Source organism: Camelina sativa, chromosome 3 (genome assembly GCF_000633955.1).
Source record: "Camelina sativa cultivar DH55 chromosome 3, Cs, whole genome shotgun sequence".
NCBI classification, from domain to species: domain Eukaryota; kingdom Viridiplantae; phylum Streptophyta; class Magnoliopsida; order Brassicales; family Brassicaceae; genus Camelina; species Camelina sativa.
Window position 1 is genome coordinate 3,678,169 of NC_025687.1, and position 22,568 is coordinate 3,700,736.

The following is a 22,568-nucleotide window of genomic DNA, read 5'->3' on the forward strand; positions in this document are numbered from 1 at the left end:
AAGCTAATTGTAAGTCTCGTTACAGGTGTGATTTAAAGGCACTTGAAGATGCGTTATGTAAACGTGTTATGATCACACCCGAGGAAGTTATCAAGAGAAGTCTTGATCCACAGAGTGCTGTGACCAGCAGAGACGGTCTCGCTAAGACAGTCTATTCTCGATTGTTCGACTGGTAAGTGGTTGGTTTTAGGGGACAAGATCAAAATAATTGATATTTACATATTTTATGCTAAGTGAATATTTCTAGTAATGTGCAGGTTGGTAGACAAGATTAATAATTCCATTGGACAAGATGCCAATTCTAGATCTCTAATTGGAGTTCTGGACATTTACGGATTTGAAAGCTTCAAAACTAACAGGTAAATGAATCTCTACGCTGTCAAAGGCTCACAAATATGCATTCCATCATCCTCTGCTAAATAGCCTAATACACTTCTGCTGCAGTTTTGAACAGTTTTGTATCAATTTCACTAATGAGAAGTTGCAGCAGCATTTCAATCAGGTAGGTTCTTGATTGTAGTGGCAAAAGGTTTATCAATCCCAGCTCTGATTCTCAAATAAGCTTTTTGAATACTCTGGTTTTTTTTGCTGTTTCAGCACGTTTTCAAGATGGAACAGGAAGAGTACACAAAAGAAGCAATAGATTGGAGTTACATTGAATTTGTGGACAATCAAGATGTTCTCGACCTTATAGAAAAGGTCATTTTCTTAACCAAGAAAGGACAATGTTTATCGAGGCAACCCCTTATATATATCTGTATTTTTGTCTCACAATTCACTATTTCTTTTCCACCTGCAGAAGCCTGGTGGGATTGTTGCTCTCCTAGATGAAGCTTGGTATTGTTAAATATCAAACAAGTTCCATATGAAAGAAGAAGTGTTATGTTCTTGGTTTGAATTAACAAGTTGTGATTTTTCAGCATGTTTCCAAAGTCAACCCACGATACATTTGCAAACAAGCTATATCAGACTTTCAAGACCCACAAGCGCTTTGTCAAACCAAAACTCTCTCGAACAGATTTCGCCGTTGCTCATTATGCTGGAGAAGTAGGTTCTTTCTCCCTTCGAAGAAAGTTCACTTTGTAAACACACACAGGTCTCTCATGGCTTCTAAATTTTCAGGTTCTATATCAATCTGAACTATTTCTGGATAAAAACAAGGATTATGTGATCCCTGAACACCAAGATTTGCTGGAGGCTTCCAAATGTCCTTTTGTTGTGGGTCTTTTCCCTCCACTCCCGGAAGAAACATCTAAATCCTCAAAGTTTTCATCCATTGGTTCTCGTTTTAAGGTACCAAAGCTTATGTCAGATGTTCAGCATTAACTGTTTTAAGGAAGAATGGCTAAACTACTCGAGAAGACTAATATTTTCTTAACAACAAGTAGATGTTACAAGTAATTATTGTCCTGGTTGATGCAGATGCAACTCCAGCAACTGATGGAAACATTAAATTCTACTGAGCCTCATTACATCAGATGTGTGAAGCCTAACAATCTTCTAAAGCCTGCCATATTTGAGAATGTGAACATCATGCAGCAACTTCGATGTGGTGTAAGTAAAAATAAGATAATATTTTGACAATGGATTTGTTCTAAACATAATGGGTTCTAAAAAACCTTTTCATGTTAAAAATTTCCTGCGAAGTAATGACACAAAAGTATGTACTAATCTAACTCAGAACCTTCATGTTGTCTTTCCAGGGTGTTTTAGAGGCGATCAGAATTAGTTGCGCAGGGTATCCAACTCGTAAACCGTTCTTTGAGTTCATAAACCGTTTTGGACTTCTATCTCCTGCTGCTTTGGAAGGGAAGTAAGTAAAAAAACCATTCTCTCTAGCCGATCAAATTTTACTATTTACAGATTTTCTGACTTCTCCTGAACAGCTTCGATGAGAAGGTAGCATCCCAAAAGATCTTGGACAACATGGGACTCAAAGGATACCAGGTAACAGGTCCTCAAGTGTTATGGAACCAATTGTATAGTATTGGTGCTGCAATGGGATATGGTTCAGTGACAGCAGAGTTGTACTTAAACCATATGCAAAACATCTTTGGATAATGCAGATTGGTAAAACAAAGGTCTTCTTACGGGCTGGTCACATGGCTGAACTTGACGCTAGAAGGGCTGAGGTGCTAAGTAGTGCTGCAAAAAAAATTCAGAGACGTATACGAACTCATCAGGCTCAGAAAAGATTTATGGTTCTGAGAAAGGCCACTATATCTCTTCAGGCTATATGTAGAGGTGAGCCATCTAGTTGCTCAATCGATTTCTGTGGAATTTAGAAGGGCATTAACTTTGTCACAGTAAAGAATGATCTGCTGAATATTGAAAATATTTATGTAACTTCTGTAAATATCGTAGGGAGGCTTTCCTGCAAATTTTACGAAAATTTGAGACGAGAAGCTGCTGTTGTGAAAATTCAGAAGAATGGTCGGAGATATTGTTCTAGAAAATCATATAAAAAGCTCCATGTAGCTTCTCTTGTTGTACAGACTGGTTTAAGAGCAATGTCCGCTCGTAAACAATTCAGATTCAGGAAGCAAACAAAAGCTGCCACAATTGTTCAGGTTTCTGTTCTTGTAAGAATTACACGCTCTAATATTATCTTAGGTATCTCATGATCATTAACGCATAGTTTCCTGTTAATAATGACAGGCTCAGTGGCGTAGTCACAGAGCAATCTCGTACTACAAAAAGCTTAAAAATGGAGTGATCCTATCTCAAACACGATGGAGAGGCAGACTTGCTAAGAGAGAACTTAGGAAGCTCAAAATGGTACAACTATATTATATGGATTTGCTAATAACGTTACTCCTGATTCATCACATTTCCAAAAGCCTATGTGGAGATGGGATTTTCATCGGCAAGAATTTAGTCTTTTGAAAAATACTTTCGAAATCAGGATTTTAGTTCAAGAGTTCTTGAAGCTGAAACTGAAATTTTTTTTTGTTTTTTTTCTTTCGTAGTAACTAAGTGACTGCTTTACACATTAGATTTGCTGCTGTTATGATTGTGGATACTCGGTTAACTATGCAACAACATTTCTTATTTTCAGGCTTCAAGGGAAACAGGAGCACTTAAAGAGGCAAAGGATATGCTTGAAAAGAAAGTCGAAGAACTCACATACCGTGTCCAGTTGGAGAAACGTTCGAGGGTACGTATTTGCTAAAGAAACATCATTGTAACTGATCATTTTGGAAGTAGATGTATAATGTCTAGCACTGAACTAATTTTTCAGGGTGACTTAGAAGAAGCAAAGACTCAGGAGATAGCAAAACTTCAGAGTTCATTCGAGGAAATGCGGAAGAAAGTTGAAGAAACAAATGCGTTGCTTGTGAAGGAACGCGAAGCTGCAAAGAAAGCCGCTGAAGAAGCTCCTCCTGTTATTACGGAAACACAAGTTTTAGTTGAAGATACCAAGAAGATTGAATTAATGACGGAGGAATTGGAGAGTGTAAAGGTACTGCTGTCAGTGGCTATCCATGGCATCTGATATTACTTTTCAATTGCATCTAAATTTGAGATTTACATTCATTTTTACATGTGAATATACTTAGCATCAGTAAACATTTGTGTTGCAACAGGCTACTCTAGAAAACGAGAAACAAAGGGCTGATGATGCAGTGGGGAAATTAGAAGAATCTCAAGAGTCTCTTGAAGACAAAAGGAAAAAACTGGAAGAGTCAGAGAAGAAAGGTCAGCAACTCCAAGAATCCCTGACAAGGTAAGCATATATCATTAAGTATAGTTATTGATATCTTTCTGTTCAGCATGATTCTGCGGGTAATTTCATTCTCCTCTGAGCTGAAACAAGAAGATAATGTGATCTCAGGATGGAGGAAAAGTGCAGCAACTTAGAATCGGAGAATAAAGTCTTACGGCAACAAGCTGTCTCCATGGCACCAAATAAATTTCTCTCTGGCCGCTCCCGGTCCATTTTACAGGTAAACTAAAACAGTAAATTTAAATAAATGAAACCTCATGTATCTCTTTGTTGCTTTTGCCTGAAGTTGATGACTTAACCATCTGTTTAATAAAAACAGAGAGGTTCGGAGAGTGGTCATCTTGCAGTGGATGCAAGGTCAAACTTGGTAAATATGTTAAACTAATTTGGTCTGGATCGTCTGTCCGACTCGTATTTAGGTTTTGGATTGATTTCATGGTGAAGAAATGGATTTCAATTTGATTCAGGATCTGCATAGCCATTCAATGAATAGAGATCCCTCAGAAGTGGAAGATAAACCACAGAAATCACTAAACGAGAAGCAGCAAGAAAATCACGAGCTACTTATCCGCTGCATTGTTCAACACTTGGGTTTCCAGGGGAACAGACCTATCACAGCATGTATCATTTACAAATGCCTACTGCAATGGAGGTCATTTGAAGTCGAAAGAACCAGTGTCTTTGATCGCATTATTCAAACAATAGGCCATGCTATTGAGGTAATTTGCATGAGCTTCCTAATTTTCTTAGGTATTTAATTGTGATTGCAAGTGTATCCGGTAGTAACCTTGTGAAAGTTGATCTCTCAGACTCAAGATAACAACAATACATTGGCCTATTGGTTATCCAATGCCTCAACACTCCTCTTACTCCTCCAGCGCACACTCAAAGCTAGTGGTGCAGCTGGGATGGCTCCACAGCGCCGCCGTTCATCTTCTGCCACTCTATTTGGAAGGATGTCTCAGGTATATTATATATGGTTTAAGATCCATCAACACAATGTAGCAAAAGCTTCGTGATTCATTATAAGTTTAAATTTGAGAATGTCCATTATAGAGCTTCCGCGGGGCACCCCCAGGTGTAAATCTTGCCATGATAAACGGTACTGCGGGAGGTGGAGCAGATACCTTAAGACAAGTTGAAGCAAAATATCCGGCTTTACTGTTTAAGCAGCAACTCACAGCTTATGTTGAAAAGATATATGGAATGATTCGGGATAACTTGAAGAAAGAGATTTCTCCACTCCTTGGATTGTGCATTCAGGTATGCCGTTAATTATAGCCACCACGTTCACCAGGGCAAAATGAATTTTACCTCGCTAATTGAATTTGTCTGTCTGCAACTTCAAATAGGCGCCAAGAACATCAAGGGCAAGTTTAGTTAAAGGAGCATCTCGTTCCGTTGGCAACACTGCAGCTCAGCAAGCACTGATTGCCCACTGGCAAGGAATTGTCAAGAGCCTTACAAATTTCCTTAATACTCTGAAATCAAACAATGTGAGTTCCTTCATGATTTCATTTCCTCTATATATAAACAAGTTCTGGATTGCCCTGAGACTAAACCTCCTGATTATGCTTTTTAGGTTCCTTCATTCTTGGTGCGTAAGGTGTTTACGCAGATATTCTCATTCATCAATGTTCAGCTGTTTAACAGGTTGGGGGCTCATAAGTATCTAAAACACTATTATCTCTATACTCAAAACATTGCTAGCTATCTTCTACTAATCAAATGTTTCCTTTGTTGTCCCCAACAGTCTTTTATTGAGACGCGAATGTTGTTCATTTAGCAATGGCGAGTACGTCAAAGCTGGCTTGTCTGAATTGGAACACTGGTGTTTCAAGGCAACAGATGAGGTAACTCGCCTAGTTTTCACTCTGTTATTAATAACTCAACAAAAACAAAACTAACAACAACAATTGCAGTATGCTGGTTCTTCATGGGATGAGCTTAAGCATATCAGACAGGCCATTGGGTTTCTGGTAATCTTTCCTTATCCTCTATCTAAACCTTAAAGATAGTCCCATGAGGGTAAACCATATTTACGCTTGCTCCAACTACAGGTCATACACCAAAAACCAAAGAAAAATCTTGATGAGATCAGCCATGATCTTTGCCCGGTAAGTTGAAGTTTTTTTCAGTCCAATATGATTCGACTCACTTCAACATTCCATATGAAACACTTGCCAATTTGCTTACAAATGTCATAAATGGTCTGAGCTTTGTAGTTTGCATTTGCTGATAAATTGAAACTGTGGACAGGTACTAAGCATACAGCAGCTATACAGGATCAGTACGATGTACTGGGATGACAAATATGGCACTCACAGCGTCTCCCCGGACGTGAGCCACCTTAAGCTACTGATGATCTGATCTGTGTGATTATATATCCTTTAGTTAGCTAATTAATATATATCTCCCTCTACATAGGTGATAGCAAATATGAGGGTTCTAATGACAGAAGATTCGAACAATGCTGTTAGCAACTCATTCCTTTTGGATGACGACTCCAGGTTTACTTCATTTACTAGCTAACAATAAGATTTCGTTTTCGGGGGCAGTTGATCGATGACGTCTTCTTCTAACTGTGTGGTGTGATTTTAAATGATGTTGCAGCATCCCTTTCTCGGTTGATGACTTATCAAAGTCGATGGAGAGGTTTGAAATTGCGGATATCGAACCGCCACCTTTAATCAGGGAGAATTCAGGATTTAGCTTCTTATTACCAGTCTCTGATTGNTTTTTTTTTTTTTTTTTTTTTTTTTTTTTTTTTTTTTTTTTTTTTGTCTCTACCACCATTATACATCATTACACACCAACGGTCAACGAAGACATTTTTTTAGTTTCTTTAGTGATTGATTTTGTGACTCTCATCTCAAGTAATAATAACTTTTTTTTGTGCCCTTGAAACAAGATTTGATTCCATTCTTTTAAAGATACATCCTCCGCATTCGTTATGCTAAGAGTCCAATGTTGAATTGTTGATTACTATATTAACAAGGTTTTGGTATCCTCTTAACGATCCTTCTTCATACTTTAATTTTCCTATCTCTATCGATCACTACTGCGAGTGAAGTGAAAGAGTATTTTGTAAAATTGTACGAAAATAGAAATCACCTGACCGGGTCGTAAACCGGGTTTTGGGGGTGTTTAAAATATTAAATAAGTTAAATTATAAAATAAAGAAAATATAAGGTCTTAATTAAGTAATTACCTAATAGTATTATTATTTAGGGTTAAATAAATTATTTCAATGGTTAAGACATTTCTCGGTTGAACTGAATTTTACTGAACCGGACCAGTTGATGTCTTTTTTTTCTTTTTTTTTTGGGTCAAAATAGTAAATATCTTTGTGTAAAAAGTAAAATATACAAAGAGCTTTAATTAATTTTCTCTCAGTCGTCGTCGTCTGCTCCATTCTTTGCCGTTGTTCCCTTCCACGCCTCCGCCGGTAAGCTGATCTGTTGACCGGCGTTTCATCGCGGACGCCGACTTCTCTCTCTCTTTGGTGCAGGTAACTTCGTTAGGTAGATCTCTGTGAAACCCATATGCATTAGAGACTACAAATCTTAATCGGAGACGCATATTGTTCGGAAAACCTCATAATCGATTTCAATTTTTTTCTGTTTCAGACTATCTCCGTCCTAAAGATGAAGGTTCTTACACTCGTAATGCTTCTCTGCTACTCGTTCGCCTTCTCTTCTGGGGATACGACTATTCACACGAACAATTGGGCTGTCTTGGTCTGCACTTCTCGCTTCTGGTATACTCCTCTTCCTCTTCATTCGGATTTTTGTTCTAGATTCATTTCAATTGGTAAGCAGATCAATGTAGTTCTTCTGTTAAGTGAGTCACAGATGGTGATTAGTGTTCATCTTTTGCAATTTGGCATCTCTTTGTATTGAAATAGGAATCAAAGACCTGATAAGAGAGAGGATGCTTGATTGACATGCCTGAAGTTACATGTCTCGTCCATACTAACCTATTGTTGTGGTTGCTATTTCTCAGGTTTAACTACCGGCACATGGCCAATACTCTGTCCCTCTATAGGTGATAACTTTGTTTCCCTTAACTGAAACCTTTTATCTTGGAATAACCGTTCTAGAGGTTCTTCTCTTCATATTTTGCATCTTAACTTGGTGTTTCTAGGACAGTCAAGAGACTTGGAATACCAGATGAGAGGATTATTCTGATGTTGGCAGATGATATGGCTTGTAATGCTAGAAATGAATATCCTGCTCAAGTTTTTAACAATGAAAACCACAAACTTAACCTGTATGGAGATAACGTTGAGGTAAATTTCTGGTTGGAGGACATTTCTCCAAGGGTTTTACATAATGAATGTAGTAGTGAAGGTTCTGTCTAGAGTAGGTATGTTAGAAGTATAAGCATCATAGCCTTCCTCATATTTGTAAGCACAGAATCATTTTTTTTGGCTACATTTTGCGATTTCTTTTCTCTGTGTTTCCATAAGATTGCTCGCAGCCAACACATAGACTTTGTTTTAATTTTTCTTTATGGTTCTCCCAGCCCATATAACAGACATGTTTTCCAGAAAAAGGGCTAATTGTATGAAAATATTTTCACTCAGGTAGATTATCGTGGGTATGAGGTAACAGTTGAAAACTTTTTACGGGTTTTGACTGGGCGTCATGAGAATGCTGTTCCAAGGTCAAAGCGTCTTCTCAGTGATGAGGGTAGCCATATTCTGCTGTACATGACTGGGCACGGAGGTGATGAATTTCTAAAGTTTCAAGATGCAGAAGAACTCCAGAGTCACGATTTAGCAGATGCTGTTAAACAAATGAAAGAGAAGCGTAGGTGTGTTTCACATTTATGGAGTTTCGAAAGTCATATATGATTATTTCCTCCTTCCGTTCAGCAGTGTATATCTGTCTCTTGAAAATCAGGCTTCCCTGCTTATAGCTTTTCCATGGGCCATTTCTTGGTGGAACAAACTATATTTATTATTTGTCTATCTTAATTAAGTTTTGACGATCTAATGACATCTTTTTGGCTAGCCTAGATTCAAGGAGCTGATGATAATGGTTGACACTTGCCAAGCTGCCACTCTCTTTAATCAGGTACATCTTAACTCACTTTTTCAGGGTTATTTCAGTACGCTAAATGTTTGATTTTTGCTCTGCCTTTTCGAGTTAATATTTTGATATCCTAGTATCTTCACAGTGTATGTGAGCTTGTTCTTAGCAGTTAATCCAGTTGATGTGTCCCAATGTACGAAACTTTTCTGAAACAATTGTTTTTGTAGCTTCAATCTCCTGATGTTTTGGCTATTGGTAGCAGTCTAAAAGGAGAGAACTCATATTCCCATCACCTGGACTCAGATGTAAGTGCCTTTCTCTATATCATGAATTGAAAGTACCATTACAATATCAAGGGGGGGTCTTTCAGTGAAATCATCATATTGTTTAAGGATTGTTTCTTCTTTTTATCATTGTATTGCTCTCCAATTCTTATATTGTTTTGCTACAGGTTGGTGTATCTGTTGTAGATCGTTTTACATATTACACTCTTGCATTCTTTGAGAGGCTCAATATCTATGACAATGCATCACTTAACAGGTACAATAGCTATGCAAATCTTGCCACCAACATTCTGCTGACGTTTTATATGATATGTCTTTTCACTTTTAACTATATTTGAAGACATCGTGATTGTTGAATTGACTAAGGAGACAAAAAAAAATGGTTTTATGTCTGACTAAACTTTTCTGGTTGTCTGAGCTCCCTTGTAATGTCTGGTCATTTGGAACTTTCGTGTGTACGAGTTGTAATATTTTGGCGAGATATCTTTGTCTCAGGATTCTTACGTCTGACAATTTTCGGATCATTGTTAGATTTGATACTCCTTTTAAAACTAAACTCTCTGAGCTACAAACATTTGTTCTCCCCCTTCTATTGTGCAGTTTATTTAGGTCCTACGATCCGAAACTGCTAATGTCTACTGCCTACTACCGGACTGATCTTTACCAACCACATCTGGCGGAGGTAAGGAGGAACTTGATTGTGTAATGTCACGTTTTTTTTAATGTCAGCTTAAATTACTATTCTGTGTGACCAATCAAGACTAAGTTACCTAGGTTTTAGCTGCTTGTTATGTGGGGGATGACCGGATGAGCAGTCTTGGATTTTCCATAAGTTCACTGTTACATGTTCACGAAAACGATATTGATTTAGATGAAAAGCTTGTACCCTCCGGATATGTTTTGTTTATGAACTATGTCTGTCTTGCGATAATTAATTACTCATTCTCCAAGTTTACTTATTGTGGAAAATTAGGTGCCTGTCACAAATTTCTTCGGTTCAGTTATGGAGACTCTTCATACTGATTCAGTTTACAAAGCCTTCTCAAGTAAAACATCCAATAATAAGATCAATTCTGAGATGCCACTCAATCAACTTTCTGAGCACGATGAGCTTCAGAAGGCAAACATCCAAAACGATGAGTTGAAAACTGAGGTTACTGGCTATACTCCCTTCACTGATTTTATTATACTTTGGGTATAGTACTTTACATACAGAATACTGTATATTAGAATAGAATTATGAATTTGAGCTGGGTTAGGCTCTTGAGCATGCTTTGTGGCTTGTGTTCATGATTTTGCTGGATTTGACTAGATGAATTGAGATCAGGTGTTGTGTTTGTTGTTGCAGAAGCAAAAATGCCCATATACACAAATGCGGGTAGACTTGCACAAGAAACTGGAGAAGCTTGAAAATGTTGATACTGTGGTTAACCTCGGCATAGCGGTGATGTTACTCGTCGTAATGGTCTCATCATCTCTGCTATGATGATATCTCTATGAGCAGTTCTTAATAGAAGAAGAAGATGATGATGATGATGATAAGGATGATGATGATGAATTTGATAATCATCTCCACTTCACTTAATCTCTGTTGTATGATTTTCACTGTTACAGCTTCACATCCATGTTCTATTATATTCATTTTACACAAAGCCTTGAAATTTCCTAAAGATATGAAAATATTGACTCACAAATGGTAGCTGCAGATTACTTGGCTACTTTTTGCAAACCTAGATCTAGGATTCATGTTCACTCGGCAAGAATATAATCTGCATAAAGCTAGGGTAACAAGATTAAGGTTCAGGAATCATCGTCACGGTAGACTAGAAAGCTCAGTTGGAGGGGGGTTTGGTAAGCTTGGTAATAAATGTGAAAAATAAAACAATATTCTAGACTTAATTTGATTGGGATATGTAACTTTATTCTTGGGTACTTGATAAAGTAATAAAAGTATTGTTACTATGCAGCTACGCTAATTATTAGGCTGTGTATTGAAACCAAGATTTTAAGGAAATTTAGGAATTTTGATAGATGTTAGGGAAGGTGATAAGATTTATCGTAAAATTCTTTCAAATCCCATATAAAAGCATGAGGTTTGGATTTCTATATTTTTAACTAAACAAATATCTCAAATCCATCCCTAAAAATCATTAAAATTTAAAATCACAAACAGTTTTGAATAACCGTAGATTTTGAAGTAAATTTTTAAATCATCAGTTCAATAATAGTGGATTTTAATAGTTTTTTTATTTTATTTTTTGAATGCAAATCATTTAGTTCAGTTTCTTATCCAAAATAAATATTATGAAATCTCTAACAATTTTTTTAATAATAAACGTATAAAACTCAAAATAAAATATAATTCATTTGCACATAGTGTATTGGTAACAGAAAAAGATAGATAAAAACCAAGTAAAATGGGGAGATGCATTGGTGTAGCCGCATAAGGCGCAAAGCAACAAAAAAAGAAAATAGTTTGCCATCTTTTTCTCAACTCCTGAAACTGAGTCTGACTCTTAACTTCTTTTATTACTCTCTCTCATTCTTAATACCAATTAATATAGGTAAGGAGGGGGCTGTAGTAGTAGTACTTGAGAGAAGAGAGAGAGAGAGAGAGAGAGAGAGAGAGAGAGTGTGTATTATAATAGACGACCACCAAAGAAGAAGACACAACATAAACACAACACAGCAGAGAGAAAGAGAGATACTTCTCTCTCTCTATCTGTCTTGACATTATTTTCACATTCCTCTTGCTTTTTTTTTTTTGCTGTTCAAAACCTATCTGTACTCTTCTTTCTCCCCAACAAAAATAAATATATTAAATTCTTCGATTTCTCCTCCGACCCAAACAAAAACACACTCAATTTAGCTTCTGAGATCTGAAGAACGTGTCTCTTTTGAGATCCCCGTCGGTGATGCGCTACGAAGATGGCGAATCTAGTCCCTGGTGTATTGCTCAAGCTTCTCCAGCATATGAACACCGACGTCAAAATCGCCGGCGAACACAGGTCCTCTCTCTTACAAGTCGTCAGTATCGTCCCCGCTTTAGCCGGAGGCGAGCTTTTCCCTAACCAGGGCTTTTACCTCAGAGTCTCTGATTCCTCTCACGCCACTTACGTCTCTTTACCTGACGAACACGACGATTTGATTCTTAGTGATAAGATCCAATTAGGTCAATTCATTCATGTCGATAGAGTCGAGTCTTCTTCCCCTGTTCCGATTCTTCGTGGTGTTAGACCTGTTCCTGGTAGGCATCCTTGCGTTGGTGATCCTGAAGATATCGTAGCTACTCACTCTCTAGGGTTTCTTAGTGATGACAAGGTGATTGATAACGGTGTTGCTGCTGCTAATTCCAAACCCAAAGAGAGAGTCAAGGCACCTGTGATGAAAGGAGTGGTTTCTAATGGGAGTGGAAGTGACGGTGAGAGAATCGTAGGGAACAGACTGAGTGTTAGTATCTCTAGGGATGAATCTTCTGAGGGTAAGAAGCCGTCGTCTGCTCTATTTCGAGCCAAGTCTGCTAAATCGGGTTTGAGTTTGGATGTAAAGAAGGAATCTTTAGGGAAGCTGAAGACTTCTTCTGGTTCTAAGTCTATACCTTCTTCGCCCACTAGTTGTTATTCGCTGCCTAATTCTTTTGCGAAGTTTGCAAATGGGATTAAGCAGCAACAGAATGTGAAGCCAAAGGTATTGGAGAAAGGTTCTCCTAGGATGGGGTTGGTAGATAAAGGGCGGTCTCTTGTCAAACCGGAGAGTCCAAGTGTTGGGAAAAAGCTTCCCATGATTAAGAATTTTGTGCAGGGGATTGAGTTTGGAGCTAAGGCGTTGAGGAAAAGCTGGGAAGGGAATTTAGACATCAGGAGTTCAGATAGATCTAAATCTACCCTTTCCAGACGTGATATAACCCCTGATTCCCGGAATTTAACAGTAAGTTTTTTTTGAATCTTTATCTTTCTTGGTTTGTTTGTTTGTTTGCAAAAGAGTACATGTGAAGTGGCATTTAGACAATTCCTCCTATTCATCATGACTTGATTTGAAGCTGAAACCAGTTGTTTGAGAAATTGGTTTCTATTCCTTGGGTTTTGTATCACACTTTCGCCTGTTTTCCTTATCAGTTTCTTGTTCTTTTTCCCATCTGAATTTATCTGTAACTACATTGATTTGTTATTACTTTTTACTGTTATTCAAATTTCTGAATATAGCTTGTATTTTGTTTGGTTGCTAGGCTGCACGGAAAAGCACATCGAGTGAGAAGTTGCCAAGCAAACAGGAGAGGGCTAATGTATTTGCAAGATCATCAAAGGAGCAAAATAAGATTCAGCCAACCAAGAAAGTCGAGACAACCGGAATACTGGACACCAAAGATAAAACGAGTAGGCCTAAGTCTAAATCTGTCGAGAAGAAATCTATTGCAGAGAATGGATTGCCTGGGAATTTGGTGAAAGTCCCTGTTAATGGTAAAAGATTAGCGGCGGGAGATATCCAGTGGAGTTCACTCCCTTCATCTCTTTCGAGGATGGGACAGGTATGGGCTTGACTGCTCTTGGATCCTCATAAGTTCTTGCTTTATGATTAGGCTTTGAAGCATCTGTAGAGATTAAGAAAATTCATCTTCAATGTTCAAAACAACCACTTTAAAAAATCATTTCATTTTTAGCAAGTTTATGCATGTTATGTTTTCATCTTAGGCACTTATTGAGTCCTTGCTGCTGTCGATATTTGCAGGAAGTCTTGAGGCATAGAGATGCTGCCCAAGGTGTCGCAATAGAGGCCATGCAAGAAGCCTCTGCTTCTGAGAGCTTACTCCAATGCCTCATGTGCGTAATATCTTAACAAAAGTTATTTATTGGCTGTCTTTGGATCTTTGAGAGCAAACATATAACTGTTACCGTCTAAGTTGTTTCTAAACTTTATTCTGCGTTTCCTTTTTTTTGTAGTATGTACAGCGATCTTATGTCAACAGCGAAGGAAGATGATCCATTGCCAGTTGTTGAGCAGTTCCTGAAACTCCATTCTGGTTTAAAGAACGTTCAAATAGTAACAGAGTCATTGTCCAGATTAATTTGTCCGATGTCTTCCCCAGAAAATGAAGAAAACAAATCCGAGGAAGCTATAAAAGCAGCATCAGAAAAACAAAAATTGGCAGCCTCGTGGGTCCAAGCGGCGCTGGTCACTAACTTATCGCCCTTCTCTGTTTACTCTAGCAAACCAGCCAAACTTGCTGCTTCCAAGAGCAAACCCGTGATCATACTCGAGAGCCCGGGTAATAACTCCTCTGGTAAAACCCGTGGGAACGTCCAAAACAAGCCAACGATTGGATCTAAACTCGTAGCACAAGGCATGATTCGTAAACACAGGGAGAACAGTAGCAGCCAAAAGGCCACATCAGTAGCAGGTTCAGAGTCTCCACCGCTAAACTGGGTGAAAGGAAATGGTCTGAACGAGGCAACTGATCTTGCAGAGAAGTTGCAAATGGTTTCACAAGATTGGTTTTTGGGTTTTGTAGAGAGATTCTTGGACGCAGACGTGATTACATCTTCGAATCTGAATCTGTCTGATAACGGACAGATCGCCGGGATGCTGTCTCAGCTCAAGAGTGTGAATGATTGGCTAGACGAGATTGGGTCCAAAGAAGATGAAGAAGGATTACAAGAAGTCTCTAAAGAAACAATTGATCGATTACGGAAGAAGATCTACGAGTATCTTTTGACACATGTAGAGTCGGCAGCTGCAGCACTTGGTGGTGGTGGCACCGTCTCTTCTCCTAGACCCAAACCAATCGAAACTAAAGCAAAGAGATAAAAGATGGATGAAGAAGCTTCGACGTGTTTGTGTTTCTTCTGTATATATATGAAAATTGGCGGCCAACTTCTTCTGTATAATTCCAGACATCCACTAAGAAAGCCTACCGACGTGAAACGTTTGGTATTTTATTCAGACAAGATACTCACTAAAGAAGAGCCCTATTGGTTCAAAAGATTTCAATATTTTCTTTTTTAATCCATTTTTATAAACTGTATTTTTCCTATCGGTTAAAAGTTTACAACAAAAACATAGAATAACATTCGAATTAGGTCCATCAAAATGTGTAATTTTACAACAAAAAATGTGAATTTGTGTGAAAATGGAGGCGATCGATAAAGTTTTATTTGTTGATGCTTTATTTGTAATAATAAGAAACTACAAGGTCCCAAAAGAAAAATAATAATATCCGAACAAGTCCCCTACTCCCATTCGTGGACTCTTTGAAATCCAAGTAAAGTTTTTGACGTTTAAACACAGATCTGTGAATTTTCTAAGGTTTCTTCCCACACGAAAATCCAAATCCAATGAATCAGAAACCTCCGCCGTACGGTTATGGCGGCGCTGGTGGAGGTATCGGACCTTCTTCCTCTTCTGACACCACAATCATCGGGACGTTGAGTGCACGCGCCAAGCAGACGACTCACTCGATGATCTCCACGCTCCGTCCATGGCGTCAGCTTCTCGATCTCTCCGCGCTATCTCTCCCTCAAGGATACGATGAAGCCATGGCGCGCCTAAGACACAACATCTCATATTTCCGTGGAAACTACGCCCTCGCCGTCCTCGTCATTGTTTTCCTCGGCCTCGTTTACCACCCAATCTCTATGATCGCCTTTATCGTCGTCTTCATCGGGTGGATTCTCCTCTATTTCTCGCGAGACGCCAACGATTCGATTGTGGTTTCTGGGAAACAAGTGGATGACCGGATCGTGCTGGTTTTGCTCAGCTTGGTAACGATTCTGGCGTTGGTTTATACTGACGTAGGCCAAAACGTGCTGGTTTCGCTTATCGTTGGTTTGCTCTTCGCCGGAGCTCACGGCGCTTTCCGTGCTACCGACGATTTGTTTCTTGATGAAGAAACTGCTCGCCAGGGTGGCCTCGTATCCGGTCCAATCCGGCCACCGTCAAGTTATACCCCAATTTGATTAAAACCGGTTATCAATTAGGGGTTTTGTTTTTGGAAAACCCAAGATCCTTTGTAATTGTAATTTTGGCGTGTGTGCCTGATTTTGTTTGAATGTTGGACAATTTCTGGAAAAAGATGGTGTTAGTAATGGAAATGAAATTGGCTTCGACTGGTATGCATTTAACCATATGAAATTTAACAAAGAACAAAACCAGTCAGTATGTTAAAATTTTGAGAATTCTGCCTTTGGTCTACAACACTCAGTACAATCATCATCAAACTGAATGCAATAATAGTAAAGAGAACAAGTTGGAGGATCTTTTATTAATCTTCTTCAAGATTGATGGAATCCTTGAACTTAGCATACAAAACCTTCTTCAACGCAGACATTTGTGACACTACTGATACCTTCTCTTCCTCGAGCTTCTCAAGGCTTTTGCAGGTCGCCTCTTTCATCTCTTCTATCCTTGTTTCTACCTCGTCCCTGGGCAAATGAGCAAACACTTCTCCGATTTGAAACCTCACCATCTCCTCATCAGCAAGGATCAACTCGTTCCCTGCATCCTCTAAGTTATCACACTTTTCCTGCAATAACCAATACTTTTGATCAATCAAGCTACTAGATACAGTAAACAAAGTAGAATCCCTGTAATATTCTCCAAATGGAACAAACGAGCAAAACAAGGATCCACAATCTACTGAAAAGTCCCACATCTATTTTGTCTCCTCACATCCAAAGATCTTGTACCACTCCTAGACAAAGGAAGCTTGAACTCAGAAACAGGGAAGCAAAGATAAAAAACAATTCCAGGCTCACTACAAGTTCCATAGAAGGACATCATNAAAAAAAAAAAAAAAAAACAAAGTAGAATCCTGTAATATTCTCCTAATGGAACAAACGAGCAAAACAAGGATCCACAATCTACTGGAAAAGTCCCCACATCTATTTTGTCTCTCCATCACATCAAAAGATCTTGTACCACTCCTAGACAAGGAAAGCTTGAACCCAGAAACAGGCAAGAAAAGATTAAAAAATAACAATTCCAAACTCATAGAACGACATCATTTAGTTAAGATGATTAAGTATCGGTTGTTAAGATGATTAAGTATCGGTTGTATTACAATAGCTAAGTGCAATGATCTGATAGACCCTAGAAGGCTTATATATTCACCAACAAAGAAGATTGATGCTGTTATAGGCGTTTGGTTACTACTGATGGCACAGAATTGGTATAAGGATATGTTACAGAAGATTGCTACAACCTAAAGAGTATGCAAAGGTTTGAGATAGAGGAAAACGAGTATAGGAGATTCTCTAGTGGGATTATCTGAGAGAGGCACAACTCGGGAATCAAGTAATTACAAGTTTACAACAATCAATTAAAAATCAGGAAGTTGTCCCAAGAATCTTCCTATCATGATCCTAAACTAGAACAACAACACTTATCAATGCTCACAATCATTGCAATTAGACAAATTCATAGATTAATCAAAAGACAAATTCATAGAACAGAGAAAGCCAAAAACAAAAAAAACAAAAAAAACCTAAAATGGCAAACAAAATCGAAAGGAGTGAGGAAATATATATTAATAAGAAAAAGAAAAAACCTTGGCGGATTTGATTTCGTCATCGAGGTCATGGAATCTGTTATTCAAACGGCTGAAGGTGTTAATGTTCTGCTGGTCCTCCCATGTCACCTCCATCTCAGATCCACTCTTACTCCCCTGCGCACCACATCAAACAATTATTCGCACACATTTATATTAGCATACCCCGAAACTTAATCGAGGACAAGGATCCTGAGATTGAGATTTTCTCACTTGCTGCTGCATTTTTCGTTTCGCTTATTCAGACAAATCGAGAAGAAGAGAAAGAAGGTGTAGGTCGTCGTTTCAACTTTCAAGAGAACGGAGTTGGGGGACAGGACACTGTACCTCTTTTTCAGAGTTTTCTTCTGAACCATTTTAGATTAGGATTGGTCCAATTCTGGTCTTTCCCGGTTTAGGGTTTTAACACCAAATTATGATTTTTTTTTTTTTTTTTTGTTCTAATTGATTCGGATACAGTCTCACTCATACAGCTCTGTTTTTGTTTTTGTTTTTGTTTTTATTTTTATTTAACAAAAAAACTAGTGTTAAATCAAAATCGGTCTAGTTTGAATTGGTTATTTGCTCTATTTGATTATTGGATTCCTAAAGTTGTGTAACATAAATCATGTCAGTTGGATGTGAATTAAGTGATCATTTATCAAATATATGTTTTCCTTTTTGTATTTGTACTAGGATTTAACCCTCGGTACACCGCGGGATTATATTTTTAAAATTTTAAATATTTAAAATATGTATATTATATTTGTTTGTTATTTTGTTGTTGTTTTATTAATTTTTAAATTATATACCTAAAACTATTTATTGAATTTACGGGACGATTTTAATGTTCATATATGATTTTAAATAAAATGGTTAAGTTTTTTTTGTTTTTTTAATATAAATGTTACTATGTTATCTAAGTTTTGATCCGCGGTACACCGCTTGATTATATTTTTAAAATTTTAAATATTTTAAATACGTATATTATATTTGTTTGTTATTTTGCTGTTGTTTTATTAATTTTTAAATTATATACCTATAACTATTTATTGAGTTTACGGGACGATTTTAATGTTCATATATGATTTTAAATAAAATGGTTAAGTTTTTTTTTGTTTTTTTAATATAATTGTTACTATGTTATCTAAGTTTTGACCCGCGGTACACCGCTTGATTATGTTTTTTTATGTGTTTAATGTATATAAAAATTCATAGACAAATTATGTGTTTAATGTATATAAAAATTAAATATTTTCATTTTTAATTTATCAATTAAAATTCATTGTTATAAAAGTAAACATATCATGTTACTATGTAGTGCATCTATATATATATGGTGTTTAAAAGAGAATAACAATTAATTTAGCCGATATAATTTAGGGAAACTATATTATCACCTTCAATAAATGTAGAAAATATTAAATGGAAACTATTAATTAAGCCGAGATAATTTAGGAAACTAACAGATTTTTTCTCTAAAAATCTATTAAAATAAGTTTGAAGATTTTTATGAAATTAAAAATTTAATATGTAGAGTTGTTTGTGGAAAAATCAAAATGTATATATATTGTCCAGCTATTTATGATAATAAACGTATCAAATTAGGTAGATTTAAATAGTTTCATTAATTGAGTTTCTATGAAATGTTATTTTAGAAAACTTGTTAGGGGTTAATGTTGTAAATAAAACATTTAAATAAGCAAAATTTGAAGGGCATAAACCAAAATGTAATTCAAAAATAATAATATTGATTTGTGTTTCACTTGTTTAAACTAAGAACAAATAAAAGTAAAGTTTCTACAAGATGGTGAGCCGTTGACTAATAAAACCTAAATAAAGGAAGAGTTGGTTAGTCTAACAAAAAAAACCATAAAGGTTTGTTTCTGGATTCTCTCAAGAATAAAAAAAAACAAGATTAAAATAAATAAAAACCCTACTTTTTAAACGATACATAATGTGCGGTAGAAACTGCAAGAACTTGTTTTTTTCTCTGTGTTTTGTAATATTCCACCATTAAAGTTCACCAGAAACCCTTATCTCTTCTCTACATTCATAAATTTAACCAAACAGAAAAAACTTCTTCGCCCTTTTCTTCTTCCTGAAAGAATCGTTTCGAGGGAGAGAGAGAGATCTTGGATTCTCACATAAATTCTTTGGATCAATCTCCTTCTCTATCGTTGTACACTACTCTTTTGTGCAGGCCGTGCTCCATCTCTGCACGGTCCGCACCATCAAAAAAAAAAAAACGTAAGAGGTATTCAAAGCATTTTCCTCAACTTGTCACAACTTCTTGTGTTATTCAAGTTCTTATTGTTCCCGGATTCCTTCCATACATGAGCTAGCTTGTACAAAAATAAAAAAAATGCAGATATGACCTAACTTGTACAAGAAAGCACAAAAGGTTAACATCTTGTGATATATAATCATAAACGTGCCTGATAGTTCTAATATTACCAACAGAGAACAATGGTGAGGGTTGGAGAAGCATTGAGTTTATCAACCTCATCGTCCTCATCGCTCTACGATAGTGAAGTAGAAGAGCTTCAAAAGATGCCATTGGAACCACCGAGAGTAAAGGCTAAGAAACGTCTCTCGTAGCAACTCTCCATGTTAGAGACAAAAAGAGACGTCGCATGGGAGCGTCGCCGTCGCCAGATGCTTCACCTTGAGAAGCATAACGAAGGAGGTGAAGACTTGACGGACGAGGACTTGAGTGAGCTCAAAGGCTCTATTGAGTTAGGGTTCGGGTTTAACGAGGAACAAGGGCAACAACTTACAACTACTTTGCCTGCATTGGACCTTTACTTTGCTGTGACTCGTCAGATCTCGCCTGTTTCTACACCAGGCAGTACTGGTGGATCTTCTTCATCCTCCAGACCTACTACCCTTGGAGACCGTTCCTCCTCTTTCGGTAGTCCTAAAAGCGACTCTGATTCTTTGAAAGTTATGTCCCCAGGTATATATTACGTATTTTCACTATTTTCCCTTAGCATACAACGTTTAAGACGTCGACATATAAACATAGCAACCTAACTTTTTCACTCAGGTGTATATATGGTGGTGTTTAATTTAAATGCTGTATTGTATAAATTTTCAGGAGATAGTCCTCAACTGGTTAAAATGAGGCTGAGACATTGGGCACAAGCTGTGGCATGCTCTGTGATACAATCTTCCAACTAAGCATAGAAGTGAGAGATGGATTTGTGCAAGAGTAAGAGGAAGCATGATACAAATATGGCTGAGGGCTAAAGACGTGTTGTAGAAGTTAAAGAAACTTAAGACAGATTAATTAAGGAGTTGGTTAAGACAGAGGAGAACGGATTATTTATGTTTAAAACTAAAAGAAGAAGTGAGAAAAGATGCATGGAGGTCTTACATGTTATTCTTAAACCTTTTTTTCCAAAAGACAAAGAGTTAAAATATTTTAGATATATATTACCTTAACAAAACAACAAAAAAAACATTAGATATTAGGGTTTTGCTTTTCTTTTTGTCTTTGAACTATCATTTGTAAATTTGTACTATGACTCCATCAAACTTCTTGCTATAATTTTCCAAATCCAAGTTTCTATATTTTTAACATTTTTTTCCAACACACAACACAGAAATATGAATTTAACATCCGTATAACCAAGAAATGTACAACAATTTTAACAAAGTTGCATGACTCTTTTGACATGCTAAACAAAAGTATCAACCTAACTAATTAAAAAAAAAAGTTCAAATGAGAACTTCAGAACAAACCCACGTTCACGGTTCACTCAAAATCTATAAGAAAAAGAAAAATGTAAAACAAACACAAAGAATGTGAAACCCCACAAGAAAATTATAAACACCATACCTGAAAATGAAACTGTAATTAAAAAATTCTGTATACGAAAGGGGAAGGCCATGAAGACGATTCTGTACACTTTCTTTAAGCTTTTTTTTTACCACTCTTGAATTTCTTTTAGATTCCTCTACAATATCTTCTCCACAAATCAATCTAACACATAAAAAAGGACATTTGTATATTTTAGCCATAAAAGCGATTTGGAAAACCCAAATGAACACAACAAATCAAAGAAGCAGAAAGGACATACCTTTGTAAAGGTTGTTACGCGGCATCAACTCTCTGTGTGATCTTGTCTTTTCATGCTGAGACTCCGCAGAGTTTGCAAATGGGAAGCTATTTCCTTGACAAATTGCATGCCTTCATTCCCGTGCCCGAGAGAGTTCATAACCTGTTCTAGGAAGTATAAATCTCCCTTCAGCCTCTCTACTCTCTCCTGTAGCTCAGAAACAGATTCTTCTGCTGGTAGATTATCGCCATGAGCCTCGCCAGTTACTCTGTTTTCAATCTTGTCCAAACAACTAGTGATATATAATCTCTCTTCTTCAAACCCAACTAAACAACTCTGTATCTTGTTGCTCATTCCCTCACTAGGCGAATCTATTTCAGTGACCTGTTCTGCAACATCTACCTTATCCTTCTTCTGCGGGGTCTGGTCCCGGAAGTATTCAATCTCAGCTTCTAAATCTTGAATAAGTTTTTCTCTCTCAACAAGTAAATCATTCAGTCTCTGTATTGCTTCCATATCATACTCCGCTTGCTCTTCCATCATCCTCAGGTTCTGCAAAGCTTCCATTTGGAACGACGCTTTCTCTTCCTGCAACCTCGTAATCATAGCCATTGCTTGGTTTGTAGCAACCGCTGAAGCGCTTCTTTCTTCCTCCAATTCTTTATATAAACCAGTCAGCAGTTTCCTGTCGTAATCAACCTGCCTTTTCAACCGATCACTCTCACTTTCTCCCTCGATTTCACTCACAGAAACTCCTTCCAACGATAAGTTGCTCTCGTTCCTTTCGAGCATTCTCTTCTGAAGTAGCAGCTGCATATCATGATCTATGTTCTTTGTATCCTGATCACTACTGTTAACAGATATCTTGGGGCTTACATCTCTAGGCGACAAAAACTCTATCCCACGAGAAGCTGATATTTGAGTAAGAAGTGCTTT

General features: G+C 37.3%; 6 protein-coding genes and 1 pseudogene across 10 annotated transcripts in view; 5 read left to right on the top strand and 2 right to left on the bottom strand.

Annotated features, from left to right (window-relative positions):
• The window catches only part of LOC104778631 (myosin-9-like), a gene marked incomplete at its 3' end in the record, with an annotated part of 9,254 nt that extends 2,793 nt beyond the window's left edge, over positions 1-6,461 (top strand). The window contains exons 8-31 of the mRNA XM_019239552.1: positions 921-1,047; positions 1,123-1,293; positions 1,423-1,554; positions 1,704-1,813; positions 1,887-1,947; positions 2,067-2,244; positions 2,365-2,570; positions 2,659-2,778; positions 3,059-3,157; positions 3,242-3,463; positions 3,588-3,727; positions 3,836-3,947; positions 4,047-4,094; positions 4,195-4,446; positions 4,537-4,692; positions 4,784-4,990; positions 5,080-5,223; positions 5,310-5,380; positions 5,481-5,580; positions 5,650-5,706; positions 5,788-5,844; positions 5,987-6,067; positions 6,155-6,237; positions 6,341-6,461. Coding sequence (XP_019095097.1) covers positions 921-1,047; positions 1,123-1,293; positions 1,423-1,554; positions 1,704-1,813; positions 1,887-1,947; positions 2,067-2,244; positions 2,365-2,570; positions 2,659-2,778; positions 3,059-3,157; positions 3,242-3,463; positions 3,588-3,727; positions 3,836-3,947; positions 4,047-4,094; positions 4,195-4,446; positions 4,537-4,692; positions 4,784-4,990; positions 5,080-5,223; positions 5,310-5,380; positions 5,481-5,580; positions 5,650-5,706; positions 5,788-5,844; positions 5,987-6,067; positions 6,155-6,237; positions 6,341-6,461 — 3,055 coding nt within the window. The remainder of the gene's footprint in view (positions 1-920; positions 1,048-1,122; positions 1,294-1,422; positions 1,555-1,703; positions 1,814-1,886; positions 1,948-2,066; positions 2,245-2,364; positions 2,571-2,658; positions 2,779-3,058; positions 3,158-3,241; positions 3,464-3,587; positions 3,728-3,835; positions 3,948-4,046; positions 4,095-4,194; positions 4,447-4,536; positions 4,693-4,783; positions 4,991-5,079; positions 5,224-5,309; positions 5,381-5,480; positions 5,581-5,649; positions 5,707-5,787; positions 5,845-5,986; positions 6,068-6,154; positions 6,238-6,340) is intronic.
• Positions 7,103-10,702, top strand: LOC104767005 (putative GPI-anchor transamidase). 3 transcript variants are annotated; one of them, XM_010491024.2, is made up of 11 exons: positions 7,103-7,238; positions 7,357-7,487; positions 7,733-7,774; positions 7,874-8,018; positions 8,316-8,545; positions 8,751-8,808; positions 8,994-9,071; positions 9,218-9,306; positions 9,651-9,732; positions 10,024-10,203; positions 10,399-10,536. In XM_010491024.2, the coding sequence occupies exons 2-11, from the start codon at positions 7,375-7,377 to the stop codon at positions 10,534-10,536; spliced, it is 1,155 nt and encodes a 384-aa protein (XP_010489326.1). In that variant the 5' UTR covers positions 7,103-7,238; positions 7,357-7,374. The 3 variants fall into 3 exon arrangements, with proteins under 3 accessions (XP_010489326.1, XP_010489319.1, XP_010489334.1); XM_010491017.2 differs by having other exon boundaries at positions 7,106-7,251; positions 10,399-10,702; XM_010491032.1 differs by lacking the exon at positions 7,103-7,238 and having other exon boundaries at positions 7,879-8,018; positions 10,399-10,702.
• Positions 11,700-15,069, top strand: LOC104767025. The gene is made up of 4 exons (XM_010491044.2): positions 11,700-12,977; positions 13,276-13,575; positions 13,776-13,867; positions 13,988-15,069. Exons 1-4 carry the CDS (start codon positions 11,979-11,981, stop codon positions 14,850-14,852), a joined length of 2,256 nt encoding a protein of 751 aa, XP_010489346.1. The 5' UTR covers positions 11,700-11,978; the 3' UTR covers positions 14,853-15,069.
• LOC104767032 (PRA1 family protein E-like) lies at positions 15,295-16,150 on the top strand. The gene has a single exon (XM_010491053.2). It carries the CDS (start codon positions 15,380-15,382, stop codon positions 15,998-16,000), a length of 621 nt encoding a protein of 206 aa, XP_010489355.1. The 5' UTR covers positions 15,295-15,379; the 3' UTR covers positions 16,001-16,150.
• Positions 16,157-17,917, bottom strand: LOC104767041 (probable prefoldin subunit 4). Its single transcript, XM_010491065.1, has 3 exons — positions 17,803-17,917; positions 17,590-17,706; positions 16,157-16,566 (listed from the first exon to the last, which is right to left on the bottom strand). The coding sequence occupies exons 1-3, from the start codon at positions 17,812-17,814 to the stop codon at positions 16,306-16,308; spliced, it is 390 nt and encodes a 129-aa protein (XP_010489367.1). The 5' UTR covers positions 17,815-17,917; the 3' UTR covers positions 16,157-16,305.
• On the top strand, positions 20,038-20,751 carry LOC104767051 (annotated as a pseudogene).
• LOC104767058 (myosin-binding protein 1-like) overlaps positions 21,154-22,568 on the bottom strand; it is a 6,392-nt gene continuing 4,977 nt past the window's right edge. The window contains exons 4-5 of one of the 3 annotated variants that reach the window (XM_010491090.2): positions 21,654-22,568; positions 21,154-21,556 (exon numbers count right to left, since the gene is read on the bottom strand). The exon at positions 21,654-22,568 is cut by the window's right edge and continues 1 nt beyond it. In XM_010491090.2, the coding sequence (XP_010489392.1) occupies positions 21,678-22,568 (891 nt within the window). In that variant the 3' untranslated portion in view covers positions 21,154-21,556; positions 21,654-21,677. The remainder of the gene's footprint in view (positions 21,557-21,653) is intronic. The other 2 variants (XM_010491099.2, XM_010491084.2) reach the window with 2 other exon arrangements.